This window comes from Syngnathoides biaculeatus, chromosome 14 (assembly GCF_019802595.1).
Source record: "Syngnathoides biaculeatus isolate LvHL_M chromosome 14, ASM1980259v1, whole genome shotgun sequence".
Taxonomy (NCBI): Eukaryota; Metazoa; Chordata; class Actinopteri; order Syngnathiformes; family Syngnathidae; genus Syngnathoides; species Syngnathoides biaculeatus.
Genome location: NC_084653.1, coordinates 19,486,509 through 19,502,748, shown reverse-complemented (window position 1 = coordinate 19,502,748; position 16,240 = coordinate 19,486,509). Strand labels below are relative to the sequence as shown.

At 40.7% G+C, this 16,240-nt stretch overlaps 2 protein-coding genes across 3 annotated transcripts in view; both read left to right on the top strand.

Annotated features, from left to right (window-relative positions):
• Positions 1-103: 103 nt before the first annotated feature.
• Positions 104-6,236, top strand: arl5a (ADP-ribosylation factor-like 5A). Of its 2 annotated transcripts, XR_009798213.1 has the most exons (8): positions 104-449; positions 1,226-1,286; positions 1,825-1,972; positions 3,456-3,539; positions 3,622-3,773; positions 4,832-5,224; positions 5,294-5,388; positions 5,475-6,236. XR_009798213.1 is itself a non-coding variant. In XM_061842350.1 (6 exons), the coding sequence occupies exons 1-6, from the start codon at positions 404-406 to the stop codon at positions 4,878-4,880; spliced, it is 540 nt and encodes a 179-aa protein (XP_061698334.1). In that variant the 5' UTR covers positions 104-403; the 3' UTR covers positions 4,881-5,292. The 2 variants fall into 2 exon arrangements, 1 of the variants encoding a protein (XP_061698334.1); XM_061842350.1 differs by lacking the exons at positions 5,294-5,388; positions 5,475-6,236 and having other exon boundaries at positions 4,832-5,292.
• A 6,540-nt stretch (positions 6,237-12,776) lies between these two features.
• neb (nebulin) overlaps positions 12,777-16,240 on the top strand; it is a 74,920-nt gene continuing 71,456 nt past the window's right edge. The window contains exons 1-5 of the mRNA XM_061842271.1: positions 12,777-12,823; positions 13,065-13,149; positions 14,150-14,230; positions 15,549-15,656; positions 15,745-15,852. Of these exons, the coding sequence (XP_061698255.1) occupies positions 12,777-12,823; positions 13,065-13,149; positions 14,150-14,230; positions 15,549-15,656; positions 15,745-15,852 (429 nt within the window). The remainder of the gene's footprint in view (positions 12,824-13,064; positions 13,150-14,149; positions 14,231-15,548; positions 15,657-15,744; positions 15,853-16,240) is intronic.

The following is a 16,240-nucleotide window of genomic DNA, read 5'->3' as shown; positions in this document are numbered from 1 at the left end:
GAGTACCAAACAAATATTACGAGGAAAAGGTAGTCATTTTTTTCATTTTTGTATTAATTATAGAAATCTGACATCTCATTTTTGTGTCCATAATGCAGCGAACGCTTCTCATTGCGCATGCGCAACACTGTCATCTACCCAGCTGACACCTTGCTAAGTTAGCCACTGAGCTAGCAGCACACCGCCGCTCCCTTTTCACCAGATAGTCTAATTTTTTACCCTTAATTTCCCACTTCTACATATCCAAAACAGCCGGTAGGCAGTTTACGAACATGGTTTATGGCGTTAAATCGGGTATGGCGCTTGCCTTTAAACGGCTTGACGGCTAATTAGCATTTAGACTAGCCCGAGCTCGCTAGGGAACTTCCAGGTTTTGCGAGGCACCGCAGCTGCTTTTCCAGCCATGGGAATACTTTTCACTAAGTTATGGAGACTGTTTAACCATCAAGGTAAGAACGACTACGGGTGTTTAAAGACTGAGGCAACGTAGTTCTAACAGGCCTAAGGTAACACACATAATTTTCCTGTCGGGCGTCATTGGCCAGTTAATAGGTTATCGATTATTGTTTTTGCTGACAGGGGTGATATTGATTTCATCAATCGGTCGTAAGTGAACCTGTGAAACGGGACCATTCATTCCAGAATGTTCAATTTTACATTTTATTACATGCGAATGAAAAGAATAATTAGTCGGCCATAATGAGAATCAAGTCAAATTTTTACAAGGAAGAAATACTTTTATTTTGTTTGTTGAAAAAGTAAACTAAAAAAGTAACTAGAAACTTGTTAGTTTATGATGAGAATTACAAGTACGTGGTCGTTATATAATGTTTCTAACAAAGAAGAGGAAAAAAAAAGATGGTGAAATACCAAAACATCACAAGGAAAAAGTATTTTTTTTTTTAAAGGTGTAATGATTCAAGCAAAACAAAAACAAAGGAAAAAGTAGTAAACTTTCTTTGGTACAGATTAGTTTATTCAAAGAATGTCAGGATCTAAAGGGAAAAGTTATCTTTGAAGTTGTAGAAATTCTCTGTGTAGTGTGAGGAAAATGTTATAAAATTACATTTTTATTAATGATAACAAAAGCATTCTACCGTTAAAAAGTTGTACGTGAGAAAAAATGCAAATTGCTACAATGCAAAACCGATGACTCAGTTTGATGAAAACGTGACTCAACATTCTCTTTGAAGCCTGTCATCAGTTGTCATCTTTTGTCTCCCAGAGCACAAAGTCATCATTGTCGGCTTGGACAACGCGGGCAAGACCACCATTCTTTACCAGTTGTGAGTAGTTTGACTTGAGTATGTCCAGTATGAATTGCCCTTGCACCGGGTGTTGCCAATCTTTCTGGAAAATTAATAGATTGTCAGAGCGTTTTTAGAATTTGGTGCACATCAAAGGAATAAAAGTGCAAAATTGGGTGGAGATGTCTGCCATAAAACGTGAAAATATCTGGATCCATGCCCAAAATTAAACCGGAAGTTCGGTATTTTGGTTTAAGCCATGAAGAAGGCAATTTTTGCTCGAATTCCAGGGCTTGTACACTGTTATAAAGTTAAAAAAAAATACAAACCAAAACAGAAGAACAGCCATGAGACCAGTTTTGTAAATTGACACAAAACTGGGCGGACATGTAAATCTTAACGGGACATATGAACAAGTCCCAAGGACCCCATGGCCCGAACCGAACAGGAACGTAACCATTTTGATTTGAAGATTGTGAGCCAATGCCATCGCTCATACACGATTAGAATGTGAGGGGGGATCAGCCCTGGACACAAGCTATACCGATAACATTGTTTTTCATTGTTTTTGTCGTAGCTCCATGAATGAGGTGGTGCACACGTCGCCCACCATCGGCAGCAACGTGGAGGAGATTGTCGTTAACAACACGCACTTCCTCATGTGGGACATCGGCGGCCAGGAGTCACTGAGGTCCTCGTGGAACACTTACTACACTAACACAGAGGTAGCAATGCATGCTTTCTGTTTTAGACAGAATAAATGAGAAAACCCTTCTGTACCTGAATGTAGTGGAAATTTTGGGTATACCTAATTCAACTCAGTGTTCTCTTATAGCAAAAACAGTTGTAAACTGAAAAAGCAAAGTTAGCATCCAGAAAACTTTTTTTAAAACAAAAAATATTTATTTGTATTCATTGTAAAAATTGTGCCAAACATATATATGCGTTCATCTGAGATGATACGCTGTGGCGACCCCGAAAGGGACAAGCTGAAAGGAAAACAACAACATTTATTTGTATGTTGCTGGCCCCTGTACTGTTTTATTTGTCACTTGAATTTCTCTTCTGGGCATAATTTATCGAATACAGTCTTAAATTTACTACTTAATTTGTACTTGTGAGCTCGTAAAAAATTCCTAGATGGTAGTATTTCTCCCATTCATAGAATGCACCAACATTTCACAACCTTTTTGGTTGTACTACTGAAACGTGAACTGTTGCTGCTGATGGTAGTGCTACCCAATTTATTGTTTGAGCATCGTCATTGTGATGTACATGTGCAATAGTCATAACACAGCTGCCATGTTGTTGTACTACTGTATGTGATGTACAGTAATTCAGCTGTAGTATGAAGGACAAGAAAGGCAACCCGTTTTGTGCTTTAGGGTGAAATTATTGTAGGCAGGCATGCCACAGCTGCGTGAGTGTGTGTGCAGCGCGTCAGGGAAACTGTAAATGAGTGAGTATGTTCCTTGATTTGTTTCTAATACAATATTGTAATTTTGAAAATTAAGAGTAAAAATATGTCAGAATGCTATAGCTAAAACACTGCAGAACTGCCAAATGATACGCAGCGTCCATTTTTTGTATAATATGCATGTTTTTATATTCTGTAATTGTTGTGCTGTGTTGTTTTGTTTTTTTTTTGGGGGGGGGGGGCAACAGATGCAAATTAGCTTTTACCTAACTCTGGTCCAATTTTATCTACATATTGTACCTGTAAAAATAAATGGGTAATTAAATAATTTCTCACCACCCAAAGACACTTAAAATATACTTGAAGAGACGAATAAGGGGGGAGGAGGGGACCGTAAGCGTCGGCGGATGCAGCGTAGGCAGCAAAGAAGTCGTCTTCTCTCAATAGACGCAGTGACGGTTGCTGGCAGGCTCAAGGAAGCAGCAGTCCCAGGAACCACACCAAGACATGTGAAAGAATAATGCTGGTGATAGTATTATTGACGTGTCCTGGACTAATATTTTCCTGTAGATCTCCTTTTCTTTTATTTTAACTTGCCATCTTCTTTCATTCTGCGTAATTACACTTCACGCCACAACGCAAATTACAATGCAGTTCCCTAAGCATGCAGTGCTGTATACAAAAAGATTAAGATGTTACACAGTAAAAAAAAAAAGTTCTTCATAGTAAAACATGGTTTGATATATTTCTGTGTTGAACATCATTTATTTTTAACCACATTGTTGTTTCAGTTTGTGATCGTGGTGGTTGACAGCACCGACCGGGAACGAATTTCAGTGACCAAAGAGGAGCTGTATCGGATGCTGGCGCATGAAGTAAGAGACAGCATATGCAGACAGTTATATTTTACAATTTCATGTATGACGTGTTAGAATTAATAATTGCTATTTGGTACAGGACCTGAGGAAGGCGGGGCTCCTGGTCTTCGCCAACAAGCAGGACGTGAAGGGCTGCATGTCGGTGGCCGACATCTCGCACAGCCTGCAGCTCACTGCCATCAAAGACCACCAATGGCATATCCAAGCCTGCTGTGCCCTCACCGGAGAGGGGTGAGGGATATGACAACAACACGCTAACAACCCACATGTGATTCAAGTCGAGCATATTTGCTCGTACAATAATAATAATATTGCATTTTCAAGGCACACTGATGATGCGTTACAATTGCACAAATTATTCATTCACACCACAGTCACCCCCTAGTAAGTTACTTGTATAGCCACGGCAGTCGGACTTGACCGTGGCTGCCGTTCTGCTCCAACCACATTCGTTCACGTGGGTTAAGAGTCTTGCCCAGGGACACAATGATGACATTGGATTGTGAACCGGCGACCTTCTGGTTGCAGGGATTAAAACACTTTCAAACAACAAATTTCTGACAGAAAACGGTCAGTTTCACCGATCAACATGCAATTTGGTGGACATGTCTATTATGAGTTCAGTCACAAATAGAATCTATTCTTGAAACAACATGGGGAACCTGCCATTTTAAATTGGCGTGGCCGCTGTTGATTTATTTTAGCCACTTCCAAGAGTCCTTAATCGTTCGTAAATTTAGACCACGAAGCTATTTTCACTTAGCAACAAGAAATTTGGTTGATAACTCATAGGAAGTCTCCAATTTTGCTTTGAAATTGCCATTTTTAGGGGTATTTTGGGCAAATCCAAGTGTCCTTCCCCAATTTTATGGGGGACAATTCAGTCAACAGAGCCAGTTTCCTTGAGCCAACATGACATTTTCATTTCGTGTGACCTTTTTAAGCTCTTTCAGACCACTTCCAGGGGTCCATACCAATCTTGAAAATTCTGCCCCTGAAGCTAAATTCATGTAGCAATGGCTGACAATCTATCATACAAAAAGAATTCATGCCAAAAATATTTAATAATTTTTTTCCTTGTAATCGTTGAGTAAAATCAGCCCCTGAAGCCAGTTTTACTTGGGATCATAAAATGTTGTATACATTGATCATGAGTTGGCCCACAAATGAATAAAAAGAACTTACTATTTTCATGCAAAGTGTCCATTATAGGGCGAAATTGGAAATTTCTAGGCTATCTAATCTTAGATGGAAATACTGAAGACGCCTCTGTTTGTTTTGTCCTTCAGCTTGTGTCAGGGTCTCGAGTGGATGATGTCACGGTTGCGTGTCAGATGATGGCCCCTCAAACTTCATGTATTCACTCCAGGACTCGGATCATCATCATGAGGAGGACGAGGAGAAGGAGGCTTGACTTGAGTCTTTTTCCCCACCAAACTTTTTTGAGGACCTTCTTATGTCTTGTGTGATAATTTATTGGACTGAGGACTTTATTTAAAGTGCACGCTTTTTTTCTGTCAACAAGATGAAGGTCCTCTCGTGCAGCCCCCACTGCCTCGGAACAGTATTACCGGACCACGGACCATGCGTCCGGTCCAACATTGTTTTAACATGGTGCCTGTAGCAACATGGACGCTCGGCGTGATGATGACGTGGAGGGGATTGGTGTGGGACTGGTGGAGGTTTGATCACACGACGTACCCCCTAGAGATGCATTCTGTCATTAAATGTTTTTATCTGTTGATCTCAAGTGTGTCTACTGAGGGTTTTCCTGAACAACGAGGTCATCATAACGCACATTTGATGTATTTTCACGTCTGCCATGGATGTGCGTACCACTAGGAGGGTAAGCGGTAAATTGAGATCACGTCTTGAACGAAAACCTGGACTCTGGATGTGGGATTGAGATCTTGTATTTTCACAATGTTGCAGAATCGGACCAGAATGGGTCTAGAGCCGCCATCCCCGAAAAGACGGAAGCTGACATCTTTTGAAAAAAGCCCACTGAACTGGTTTCACTAAGCAACATGAAATTTGTTAGACCTGTCTATCTTGAGTAGACCCACAAAAAAGTTTCAAGCAGTTATGCCTGAAAATACAAAAATTCTGATGAACTCCAGTTTTTTTTTTTGTTTTTGTTTTAAATCTGCCATTTTCAGGACACTTTGGCCATTTCTAGAGGTTACCTTACAATACATACCAAAATCTTTTTTTTTTTTTTTACCAATTGCTTCCAAATTTTGAATATATACACTAGATAAATTAGTGACACTACACCATAAAACATTGGAATTTTCATCTTTGCATGTGAACCGAGCAGCGAAGTTCAAAGACTTAACGTTTACCTCATCTCCACAAGGTCAGGGCCAGAGAGCCAAATGCTGCCCCTACAGGCAGACCGTTGCAACAACACTCCTCCTGACTAGAATGTTCCTTTTGGTCCATGAGTCAGCTTAAAGGTCACTTTACAGGTGCCAGCACCCACAGGCTGCCCAAGTCTATCACAATTCGTTTTCCGCCCCAGGCGAGACGTCAGCCTCTCCTCCAGCAGGATGAGAATGTTGCTATGGAAATGTACCCGATCGTAGCCCAAACAGCAGTGACCCATCCCTCCTGTCATCGCCCATTTTATCTGCTTCATTCTATGCGACTGACATCACCTGCAAAAAAATAATAGTAATAATAAATAACATGAACAGTCATCTGTTTTTGTTTTTGTCTTCTCATCTGTCTCATCAGCTGTTGTGGGCTACTTGGCATTGGGAACCGCTCATATTTTTCCACTGACGCCCGGCATACGCACCCCCACTACAGTCTCACTCTATTATGATTATTATTAGTTTGATGCTGATTTGTATTACTTTGTAAAAAAACAACAACAACAAACTAATTAAATACCACTCATGCAAATTCATTTTTACACATATAAAAAGCTGGAGACACTTAAGTTGTTGTGGTACACTTGCCTGAATTTGATGAGCACATTGTGGGTTCAGTTACCAGTCAGTGACAGTGTGTATGGTTGTCTGTCTTTATGTGCCCTGTGACTGACTGAGGACCAGTTCAGGGTTTTGCCTTTTGCCCAAAGTCGGTTGGGAAAAGGTCCAGAACCCTGTGACTGTGAATAGGATAAGAAGTATTGAGAATGGATGAATGGATGGAACAAAAAAACTCATTATTATTCTTTTCCTTTCAGCTTGTCCCGATAAGGGGTCGCCAAAGCGTGTCATATTTTTCCATCCAAGCCTATCTTGTCCATCTTCCTCCCTAACATCCACAGTCCTCATGTCTTCTCTCACAACATGCACTAACCTTTTCTTTGGTCTTCCTCTCGCTCTTTTGCCTGGCAGCACTATCCTCAGCACCCTTCTACCAATATACTGACTCTCACCTCTGGACATGTCCAAGCCATTGAAGTCTGCTCTCTCTAAACTTGTCTCCAAAACATTCAACTTTGGCTCTCCCTCTAATGAGCTCATTTCTAATCCTATCCAACCCGCTCACTCCGAGCGAGAACCTCAACATCTTCATTTCTGCCACCTCAAGTTCTGCTTCCTGTTTTTTCTTCAGTGGCACCGTCTCTAATCCGTACATCATGGCCGGCCTCACCACTGTTTTATAGACTTTGCCCTTCATCCTACCGGAGACTCTTCTATCTCATAGAACCCCAGACACCTTCCGCCAACTGTTCCACCCCGCTTGGACCTGAACAAAAAACTCATAACTAAGCCCCTTAAATCAGTTTTACTGAGCGACATGACATGTGGGAGCCTATTCTAGAATAAGTCGACCCAGAAAAAGGCATCATAAGATGAAAGATACAGGAAGTCTGCTATTTTGATCCAAACCAGACATATTCAAGGTCGTTTGGGGAGTTTCAATGGGTCCACTGATTTTGGGTGAAGTGTCTTTTACTTATGAACATGACATTAAGTAGCCATGTCTATCACAAATAAACCCACATAAGTCTCTAGAAGCCATGCCTGAAAACACACCAGAACTAATAAATTAGTTTGAAGCTACCATCTTGTAATTTTGGTCATTCCTAAGGGTCCTTCAAGATTTTAGGAAGATTTGGTCCATTGGGTCCATTATGAGTAGACCTTGCTTGTAAAAAGTCACTCGAAGCCATGTCTGAAAACATACAAGAAGTTGTCTGTTTTGTTCTGAAGAGGCCACGTTATGTCCACGTTGGCTTTTTCCAGGAATCCTTCAAATATTTTTAAAATTCAGCCCCAAAAGCTAGTATCACTAAGCAACCGGAAATTTAGTAGGTATGTCTGTTTTGAATAAATCCACAAAAACACCATCTCAAGAAACCTTGCAGAAAAGGACACGGGAAGTCTGATATTTTTGCTCAAATGGCACTGGCTATTTCCAGGGGGTTCTTCAAAGACAAAGTAATACCATCACTCCAATTATTCCTCTGCATTGAATAGTCTTAATGCAGCAAGCTAAAGCTGCTTTGTAATCATGCACTTTAGAGATGGCAATGTCCAGTTTAGCGAATAAAACATGACTAATTTGAAGCTAAAATATCAGGTCGAATCCAAATCATATGCAGATTGTTTATTTGGCGTCCACGTAAATATATGTAAAACTTTTGTGTTCACTCACTTTTGTCTCATCAGATCCTTTTAAATTTAATGTTTCAGCAAAATGTGCTATCCTTTGAATTCAAGCTTAAACCAGATCAGATCAAGATTCCACGTCAAATTTCACAGAACATGTTAAACACTTGAACCTCAGAATGGGTTGATTATGTAAGATCTTGTTGCAGTTTTCTGTTCCAGAAAATGACCCCTGGCCACATTTGATTGGTTATGATCTAAGATGATCGTCAGTCACACGTTGATTTCACACGTGCTGAATGTTTCATGAAAGCTTGGTGGAGGATTTTATTATAGCTAGACTGTGACATAGTCTAGCCCGTGCCTTTCATCTGACCTAATTCCAGGCTGGATCCGGGAGGGTGACCTCCACGGATTCTCTACCTCGACTTCCACCAACCTGACATTTTCTGTACCACCTCCTTAGACCTCGGAACAACCCCCCGAACGAGTTTTGTCAACATCCCGATCCAGAATGTTTCTTATTTTTTTCTCTGCTGATGTATTGATGCCCACCCACCCTCTCCCCCCAACAGGTGCTCTTCTCCAAAGGGGATCTCTTCTGGTATATTTAGCATTTGTAACCCGAGTGGCCGTGATATGCGATTGGCCACCGTGACCACATGACCACCTGAGTAGAAGTAGCCTCATCTGGGACTCTGTCAGCCAGCGTTTCTTCGGAGGGACGCTTGGGGGGAGGCTTTGGCGGCTTTTGGGAGACCATTAAAACACTAACCGGTAAGCAACCAAAAACCTGAAACAAAATTTGGGGTGTTTCCATCTGGTCTGCATGGCTTTTCGCATTCTAATTAGACCACCTGGAACTAAACCTGATCCAGAACTGAACCTGATCAGAGCTTTGGATGTTGGCATTTTGTGGCCAAAACTATCAGTTTATCATCTGGTTTTCATGCCATTTTCCCCAATTTTAATGGAAAATCTTGTTTTGTAGTGCTAAAAAAAGTGAGTCCTATATTTAACCCTTAGCCTCAGAAGGCATGGCATCATGGTTAGCTAGAATCGGCCACCCAATCAGGCGCCGGCATTGGTTTACATGCGAAATAGCTGAGGCTGCAGCTGTCACCGGCCGTCAAATCGTGGAGGCCCACTTTTTGGCTGCAGGGGACGAGTCACATTTGTGCTGGTGGTCGAGGGTTCACTCACGCTCTTTATTTTTTGTGGTTTCAGGGCAAAAAGTTGGATTACAGGAACTGCGGTCCCTAGTGGATGGCCAGGGACTTACGGACTCAAGAAGACACTGCAGGACTCTTTCTCTGGTACCCTTGCGGCACTTTAAATATCAGCCCCAGTGTCCAAGTCAAAGTCCTGAAAGATCTTGTTTGCATAGAGCCTCTGAGGCGTTCCCAGGATGGCGCATATTGTGGAGGAGTATGTAGAGGAATGGGTGGAAGAATACGAGGAAGAGGTGGAAGGGGAAGAATACGAGGAGGAGGAGGAGGAGGAGGAGGAAGAGGAGGATGAGGAGGTGATAGAGGAAGTTTCGGATGAGGTAAGGGTGAAAGACTCTGAAATTGTTCCGCTCGGTGTGGTATGGTGGACTGTGGCGCCGCATCAGCTCTATGAATAGTGACTTCAGGTCAGCAGGATTCCGTTTCAGTGAGATGAGGATAACTGACTACAATTTAAAAGACTGTAACGGAGTACTGTATTATCTACGTTCTATGCACAAAAAGAGTTATGTTCCAGAAAACTGTAGAAGTTCTTTTTTTTTAATTAATTTCATTGTCCATCAATCACCAAGAGTCAAGTATGATTTTAACCTCATGTAGTACTTAGACTGACCTGTTAAAGACACAACAGTGGTATGTGCTACATGGCATCAAGGATTCCAGATAGAAGAAAAAAGCTATGCTAGCTATTTATCTGTTTGGTAACTTGGCAGTTCTTGAGGTTTTAATCATTACTTCAGCACAAATAGTTTTGAAAACTACTGGAATATACACATGAACTTCTAAAACCTGCTACACACCTGACATTTTTTTTGTCCGTCAACCGACAAGCAAGAATCTGTCATGATTTAAGTTTGACACAGTACTGACCTGTGAGAGGCACTGCAGGCTATCCCAAGTGTCAGAAAATAGGAAGTAGCGAAGGAAGAAGCTGCGCTCGCTGTTAGCCTGCTCCCTACCACGTCTGATGTCTTGAAAAAGTATTGCTGTCATCTGGATGATTTTGTAGCACTATAAATTTGTCTTCTAAATCCGACAAAGATTGCTGTTGTTTTTTTTTTTTTTTAATGGTCGTGTTTGTCCATACTGACAATCGAGAGTCTGATCCTATCCAAACTCCAGACAAAGAAGCTAGCCTAATTGTTAGCATGTCTGGTAACTCAGCAGTTCTAGACATCTTTTTAATAAAAGAAAAACAAACATTGTCGTGATGTGGGCAGTTTTGTATCACGGTAACACACGCATTGTTCTCTAAATCTTGTTATAGCACAACGATATTTTTTATTCTCATGTCTGTCAAAGTAATATTTACAATTCTTGGCCCATCTTTTTTCTGATCAGTTTGTTAGGGGAAAAAGTTTGTCGTGATTGGATCTCGCTATGTGGTCCTGAGCCATGCCATTTTTTTTTTTGGTCAGAAAAATATTAGATAAGTTTAATTTGTTTTTAATTCTTATGATAGTTCGCCATCAATTTTACTTTTTATTTCGTCTCGCCAATCTTCTGATTACAGTCGAAACAATAATTCAAAGGTTAATTGTTTTTTTTTTTTTAAATGCTTCCACTCAATGGCTATTGTTGCATTCCATATGACATTTTTGGCTTATAAATATGTTTTTAATGCTTCCAGTTGCCGGGCTGACCGTTTTAGGAAGAAAGTAGTGAGAGCAAAATGATTGCTGTTGTTACGTTACCATATATCATTTCTTATCATAAAAAGTACAACTTTATTAAAATGCTATGATTGTCAGCCTGACTGTTTTAAGAGCAGACCGGCAAGTTGAAATTCACCTCACAGCCCAGGTGTATAATTACCATAAAAAAAAAACATTGAACATTTTTTTTCAACTCCAATGATTGTCAGCCTGACCGTTTCATAGCAGGATTGGCGAGATAAAAAAATAAATAGCGAAACCAGGATTGTTAGTGACTCATTATTTCTCGGCTAAATATGGTAGTAACAATAATTAAAATTCCATCACTGTTTATTGGTCAAGCATCTAATCCCAGCCTGTTTATGACTCGTCTTTGTATTGTATTAATAAATGTGATTTTTTTTGTGCTCACAATTGTCAGGTTGACTATTTAACAAGCAGATCTGTGCAGGGGAAAAGTATCTAGCGATTGGCTGTTTGTTGTGCTTAGATCTTCTACCTCATTGGCAATTGTTTGGTTTCACGTGACACTTGGTATCTCCAAAATATCAAACACGTTTTAATGCTTACGCTTTTCGGCTCACACCGTTTTATAAGCAGATAAGAGGACAAAATGTTTGTTATTCCTGTGCATTCTTGCTGATTGGTTGCAGAATCCTCCACTGTAATCTCCTTTTGTGCCAACTGTTGCCCAAAGCGGGCTAAAAACCGGAAAAATTATCCACTTGTGCATACAAGGCCGCATTCGACTATGTTTTAGCGGAATCTGAATTCGGGTGGGGATAGGAAATCCTCATGATTTTCATAACTTTCTTCATTCCCATTTTGTATTTTGTCTCATGTCATCGTATGTTGTCGCGGTTGTTTTTGTAGTTGTATTCGCTTTTGCAGGACCCGGGCCTTGACTCATGGTGCCACTCATGCGTCAACGTCTCAGACTCAGTGTCCAATGGAAGAGTGAAAACAGAAGGGCGAGCATTTCATCCCTTATTTAGAATCAAAATGGTCATGGTATTTGCCTCGTTGGTGTTTTATGAGGGAGATCGGACACCGACTTCTTCTGTCAGTTGGAATGTCTATCATATAAGCCGGCGATTTAGCATCTTTGGATGCTAAAAAGATAATCATTGCTTTATTTTGAAGTTGGGGTGAAGTTCTGCTGGAGGTCAGAGTGAAATTCCTTCTGACAGGGGTTTCTTGCCAGACGTTCCCAGCGGACCCTCACAATACGTTTGGGCCTGCCAGGTCGGTCCAGCATCTTCCTTCACCTTCAGAGCCAACTCACCACCAGGTGGTGATCAGTTGACACCTCCGCCGCTCTCTTGTCCGAGATACGCGGCCACAAATCTGATGACACGAACACAAAGTCGATCATCGGAGGACGACATAGGGTATCCTGGTCCTGGGTCCACGTGCGGACACCCTTATGCTTGAACATTGTGTTTGTTATGGACAATCCATGGTGAGCACAGAAGTCCACTAAAAGAACACCACTCAGGTTCGGATCTTCGAGGTGTCACTGTCGTTTCCCACGTGAGCATTGAAGTCCCCCAGCAGAACAATGGAGTCCCCAGTGGGAGGGCTCTCCAGCAACCCCTCCAAGGACTCCAAGTCGTTTGAATACTCTGAACTACTGTTTAGTGCATCGGCACAAACTACAGTCACGACCCCTCCCGCCACCTGAAGGCGCAGAGTGGCTACCCTTTCATCCACCGGGGTGAACCCCAAAGTACAGGCGCCGAGTCGGGGGGCAATAAGTATACTAAGTATACTCTTACCATGGGCAACTCCAGTGGAAGAGAGTCCAACCCTTCTCAAGAGGAATGGTACCAGAGCCCATGTTGTGGAAGATAGCCCGACCATATATGGTCATAACGTCTCGACCACAGATACCTTCCCTGCCAGGGAGGTGAGATTCCACATCTCTAGAGCCAGTTTCGGTACCTGGTGATTGGATCGCCAAAGTCCCCACCTTCGGTCATCATCCAGCTGACACTGCACCCGAACCTTATGACCCCACACACTGGTGGTAATCTTATAGGATGAGGGACCTGTGTTGCTCTTTAGGGCTCTACCCATCTGGTTCTCATTGGTGCAGGCACGGCCACCAGGTGCTCGCTTTCGTGCCGCCACCTCCAGGCCTGCGGCCCCGGTGACCCGTGTCCGGGCAAGGGAACCCTACATTCAATAATTTTTTTTCATCTTAGGGCTCTTAAAGTTGTGCTTTGTCTGGACACTCACCTAGGATCTGTTTGCTATGTGTGACCCCCGCCAAGGGCGAGAAACCCGAGACAACTCATTTCCTAGGTTCATTGGGACCCCCCCCGACCCCCCCACTAACATAAGGTGACTGCTCAATTTTTTCATTTGTTTTTTTATGATGAGTTCACAAGAAATCCAAAAATCATCTGGATTGTCTCTTGTCGCGTCACATCAAGAGATTGCCATTGACCAAGATTTTTTTTTTTTTTAGAAAAAGAATTCAAAATCTAGAATAATTTTATTCTTTGTCTTAGGTCACAACCAGTTCTGAAAATTACCTATAAAAGTCAACAATAAAATGTGGCTTTTTTTTTTCTTCAGAGAGCTCAACCAATTCTGATGGTTTTTTTTCTGAAGTTTTTTTTTCAATTTAGATTTTTTTTTCTCTTTATGAGAATTGGTTGCAATTAAACCTGCTGTTTTCAAAGTACAGAAGGACATTTTCTTTTCTTATAAAAGGGTAGAGAGAATCCTGCTTTTTCTAATTGCTCACCAACAACCCAGATCTTTTTTTTCGTATATGGTCACCCTCAATTCATTTCTTTCTTCGATCTTAATTGATCCAAGTTATTTTCACAAGTATTCAGATTTTTCTTTTCAATCAGCGTTCGCAATCAACCCTGATTTTCTTGCCTCAAGAGTTTCTAATCAACCAGATTTTTTTTTTTTTTTATGAGTTCACAAGAAATTCAGATTTTTTTTTTCTCCCCACAGAGGACATATTAGAAGAGCTCCCATCCCAGCACATGAAAACGTTGGCGTTGCCTTACGAATTTTTGCGCTTACGCTATCGCATAAGCAAATGACAGGGCTTTGCAATTTTTTGTCACCCCTGTGTTGCACGAGCAAGGCCAGAGTGTGTTGTCTGATTTGTGTCATGTGTTGAGCAGACGACAACAACGACACACGTCACTCATGAGCCCACCCATCATCACCATCATCATCATCACCATCCTCCTCACGGCCACCAGGTAAAACAAAAAAGGACGGCAAATTTTGGCTTTTGCAAGCGCCGTGTTAATGTTGCCAGCTGCTAGCTTCACTTGATAACTGGCAGTGTTGGTAAAGGCAAAATAATTTGGCTGCAGAGTGAATGAGAAATATATTGGCTGTTCTGCTACTTGGTCAAATGTATGTGGGCCCAAAAATTTTTTTAAAAAAGAGCAATGCAATTGCATGTAGGGTCGCCTAGACAGCTCATCTTTTGCTCATTTTAGTGGCTCTTGGCTATTTGTGGCTTGAAGACTTGCTTTCTCTAAAAAAAAAAAAATAATAAAAATCATTTATATTGAGAAATCCAACTTCATATTATGACTTTTGTTCATGAAACATACTTATTTTTCTTTTTAAAAATACAACATTCTTCCTGAACAATTATCTTGAAAAAGACAATCTAAAAAAAGACAAGTCTTGAAGTGTGATGAATTTTCATCTTACAAGATGCTTTATTCTGAAAATATTACATATTTGCTTCACAAAAAGATACTTAAAAAAAAAGACTCCCAAGATTTCCTTTTTTTTGACAAGACTTACTTCTCATCAGGTTACTTTTTTTTTTCAACAAATGTGACCTCATTCTTAAAATATGACTTTATATCTTGAAAATCTACATCTATATATCTATACATATATATACCTACCTACCTACCTATATATATCTATATTTAATATTTATATCTTGAAAAATATGAACTGGTATGTACAGTATATAAGAAAAGTCACCTTACCCTGGTAATTTTATCACTTTTTTCTCTTAAAAAGAATATTTACTTGTTCCTTTTTTTTACTTATTTATTATCAAATGAAACAACTTTAGTCTTGCAACACAAACATGAAAAAGGTAAACGTTTTTCTCCAAAAATATGATTTTAACCCAAAGAGATTATTTTCTCCAAAATGTCAGAGTTTTTGAGCTGCTAAAAAAATCCGACTTAATTCTCATTTTCAACCATTTTCCCCAAAAAATTCCAAATTCTCGTTTTCAACCATTTTATCAAAATATGCAACTTAATTCTTTTATTATTATTGTTATTTTCTTCTTTTTTATGACTGTTATTCACAACAAGCTAAACAACTTTATTTCCAATGTAATTTTTTTACTTCGAAAAAAATGTAGATCATGGAACCACAAACAAATCAGATGATGACTTTATGCATGTTTTCTTTTTGGGGGGGTGCTATGATAAAGATGCCAGTGTAAATGCTGAGACTCACAAACATATGTAACCAGCCTCAGTGGGCGTTTTTTTTTTTTTTTTTTTAATTAATATTTTTCCCTTCCCTGTGCAGTCGGACTTGCCCACCAGGAAGGTGGTGAAGAAGGTGAAAGTGGACTCGTCCAAGTTCATGACCCCTTACCTGGCTCACAGCCAGAAGATGCTGGAGCAGTTCAGCAATGTAAGACACCGCCGCTTCCTCCTTTTATTCTTTCTCATAACTTCTATCGTGTGCTGACCGAGCTTCTTTGTTCCACAAAAAAATCCAGAACAAATATCGTCAGGCGTATGACAAATCCAGAGGGAAGCCTCCTGCCGTCACCATGGATACGCCAGAAATGATTCGCATCCGCAAGGCTCAGGAGCAGCTCAGTGAGGTAAAAGCAATAAAGAAGGAGCACGGGTGTGACAATGTGCTTCTTGGTTTTGTTGTTGACGATGTTGCTGCCAAGTGACATATTATGGAAAGTGAATATGATTCAACTTTTATGAAATATTGATACAGTGGTGTCAAACTCATTTTTGTTGCGGGTAACATCGTAGTTACTGTTTCCCTCCATAAAATGGTTATATCGCCTCCTGAATTTAACCCTCTGTTAACCTAGCAGGGTTCCAGGTTATCTGAAATTGTACAACACTGGTCAATAATGGCAAATGCCAAATCGGTAAACTGGAAAAGGGGCCCTAATGCACCATATTCAAAAATGCAACATGGGTCAGAGACAGAGGGTTAAGGAACTAGTTTTGGAATCTGAAATCTAGGCT

Coding starts and splice junctions, on each gene's coding strand:
- arl5a (XM_061842350.1), top strand. CDS start 404: ATGGGAATACTTTTCACTAAGTTATGGAGACTGTTTAACCATCAAG. Junction 450..1,225: donor GAGACTGTTTAACCATCAAG/GTAAGAACGACT, acceptor TTTGTCTCCCAG/AGCACAAAGTCATCATTGTC. Junction 3,540..3,621: donor ATCGGATGCTGGCGCATGAA/GTAAGAGACAGC, acceptor TATTTGGTACAG/GACCTGAGGAAGGCGGGGCT.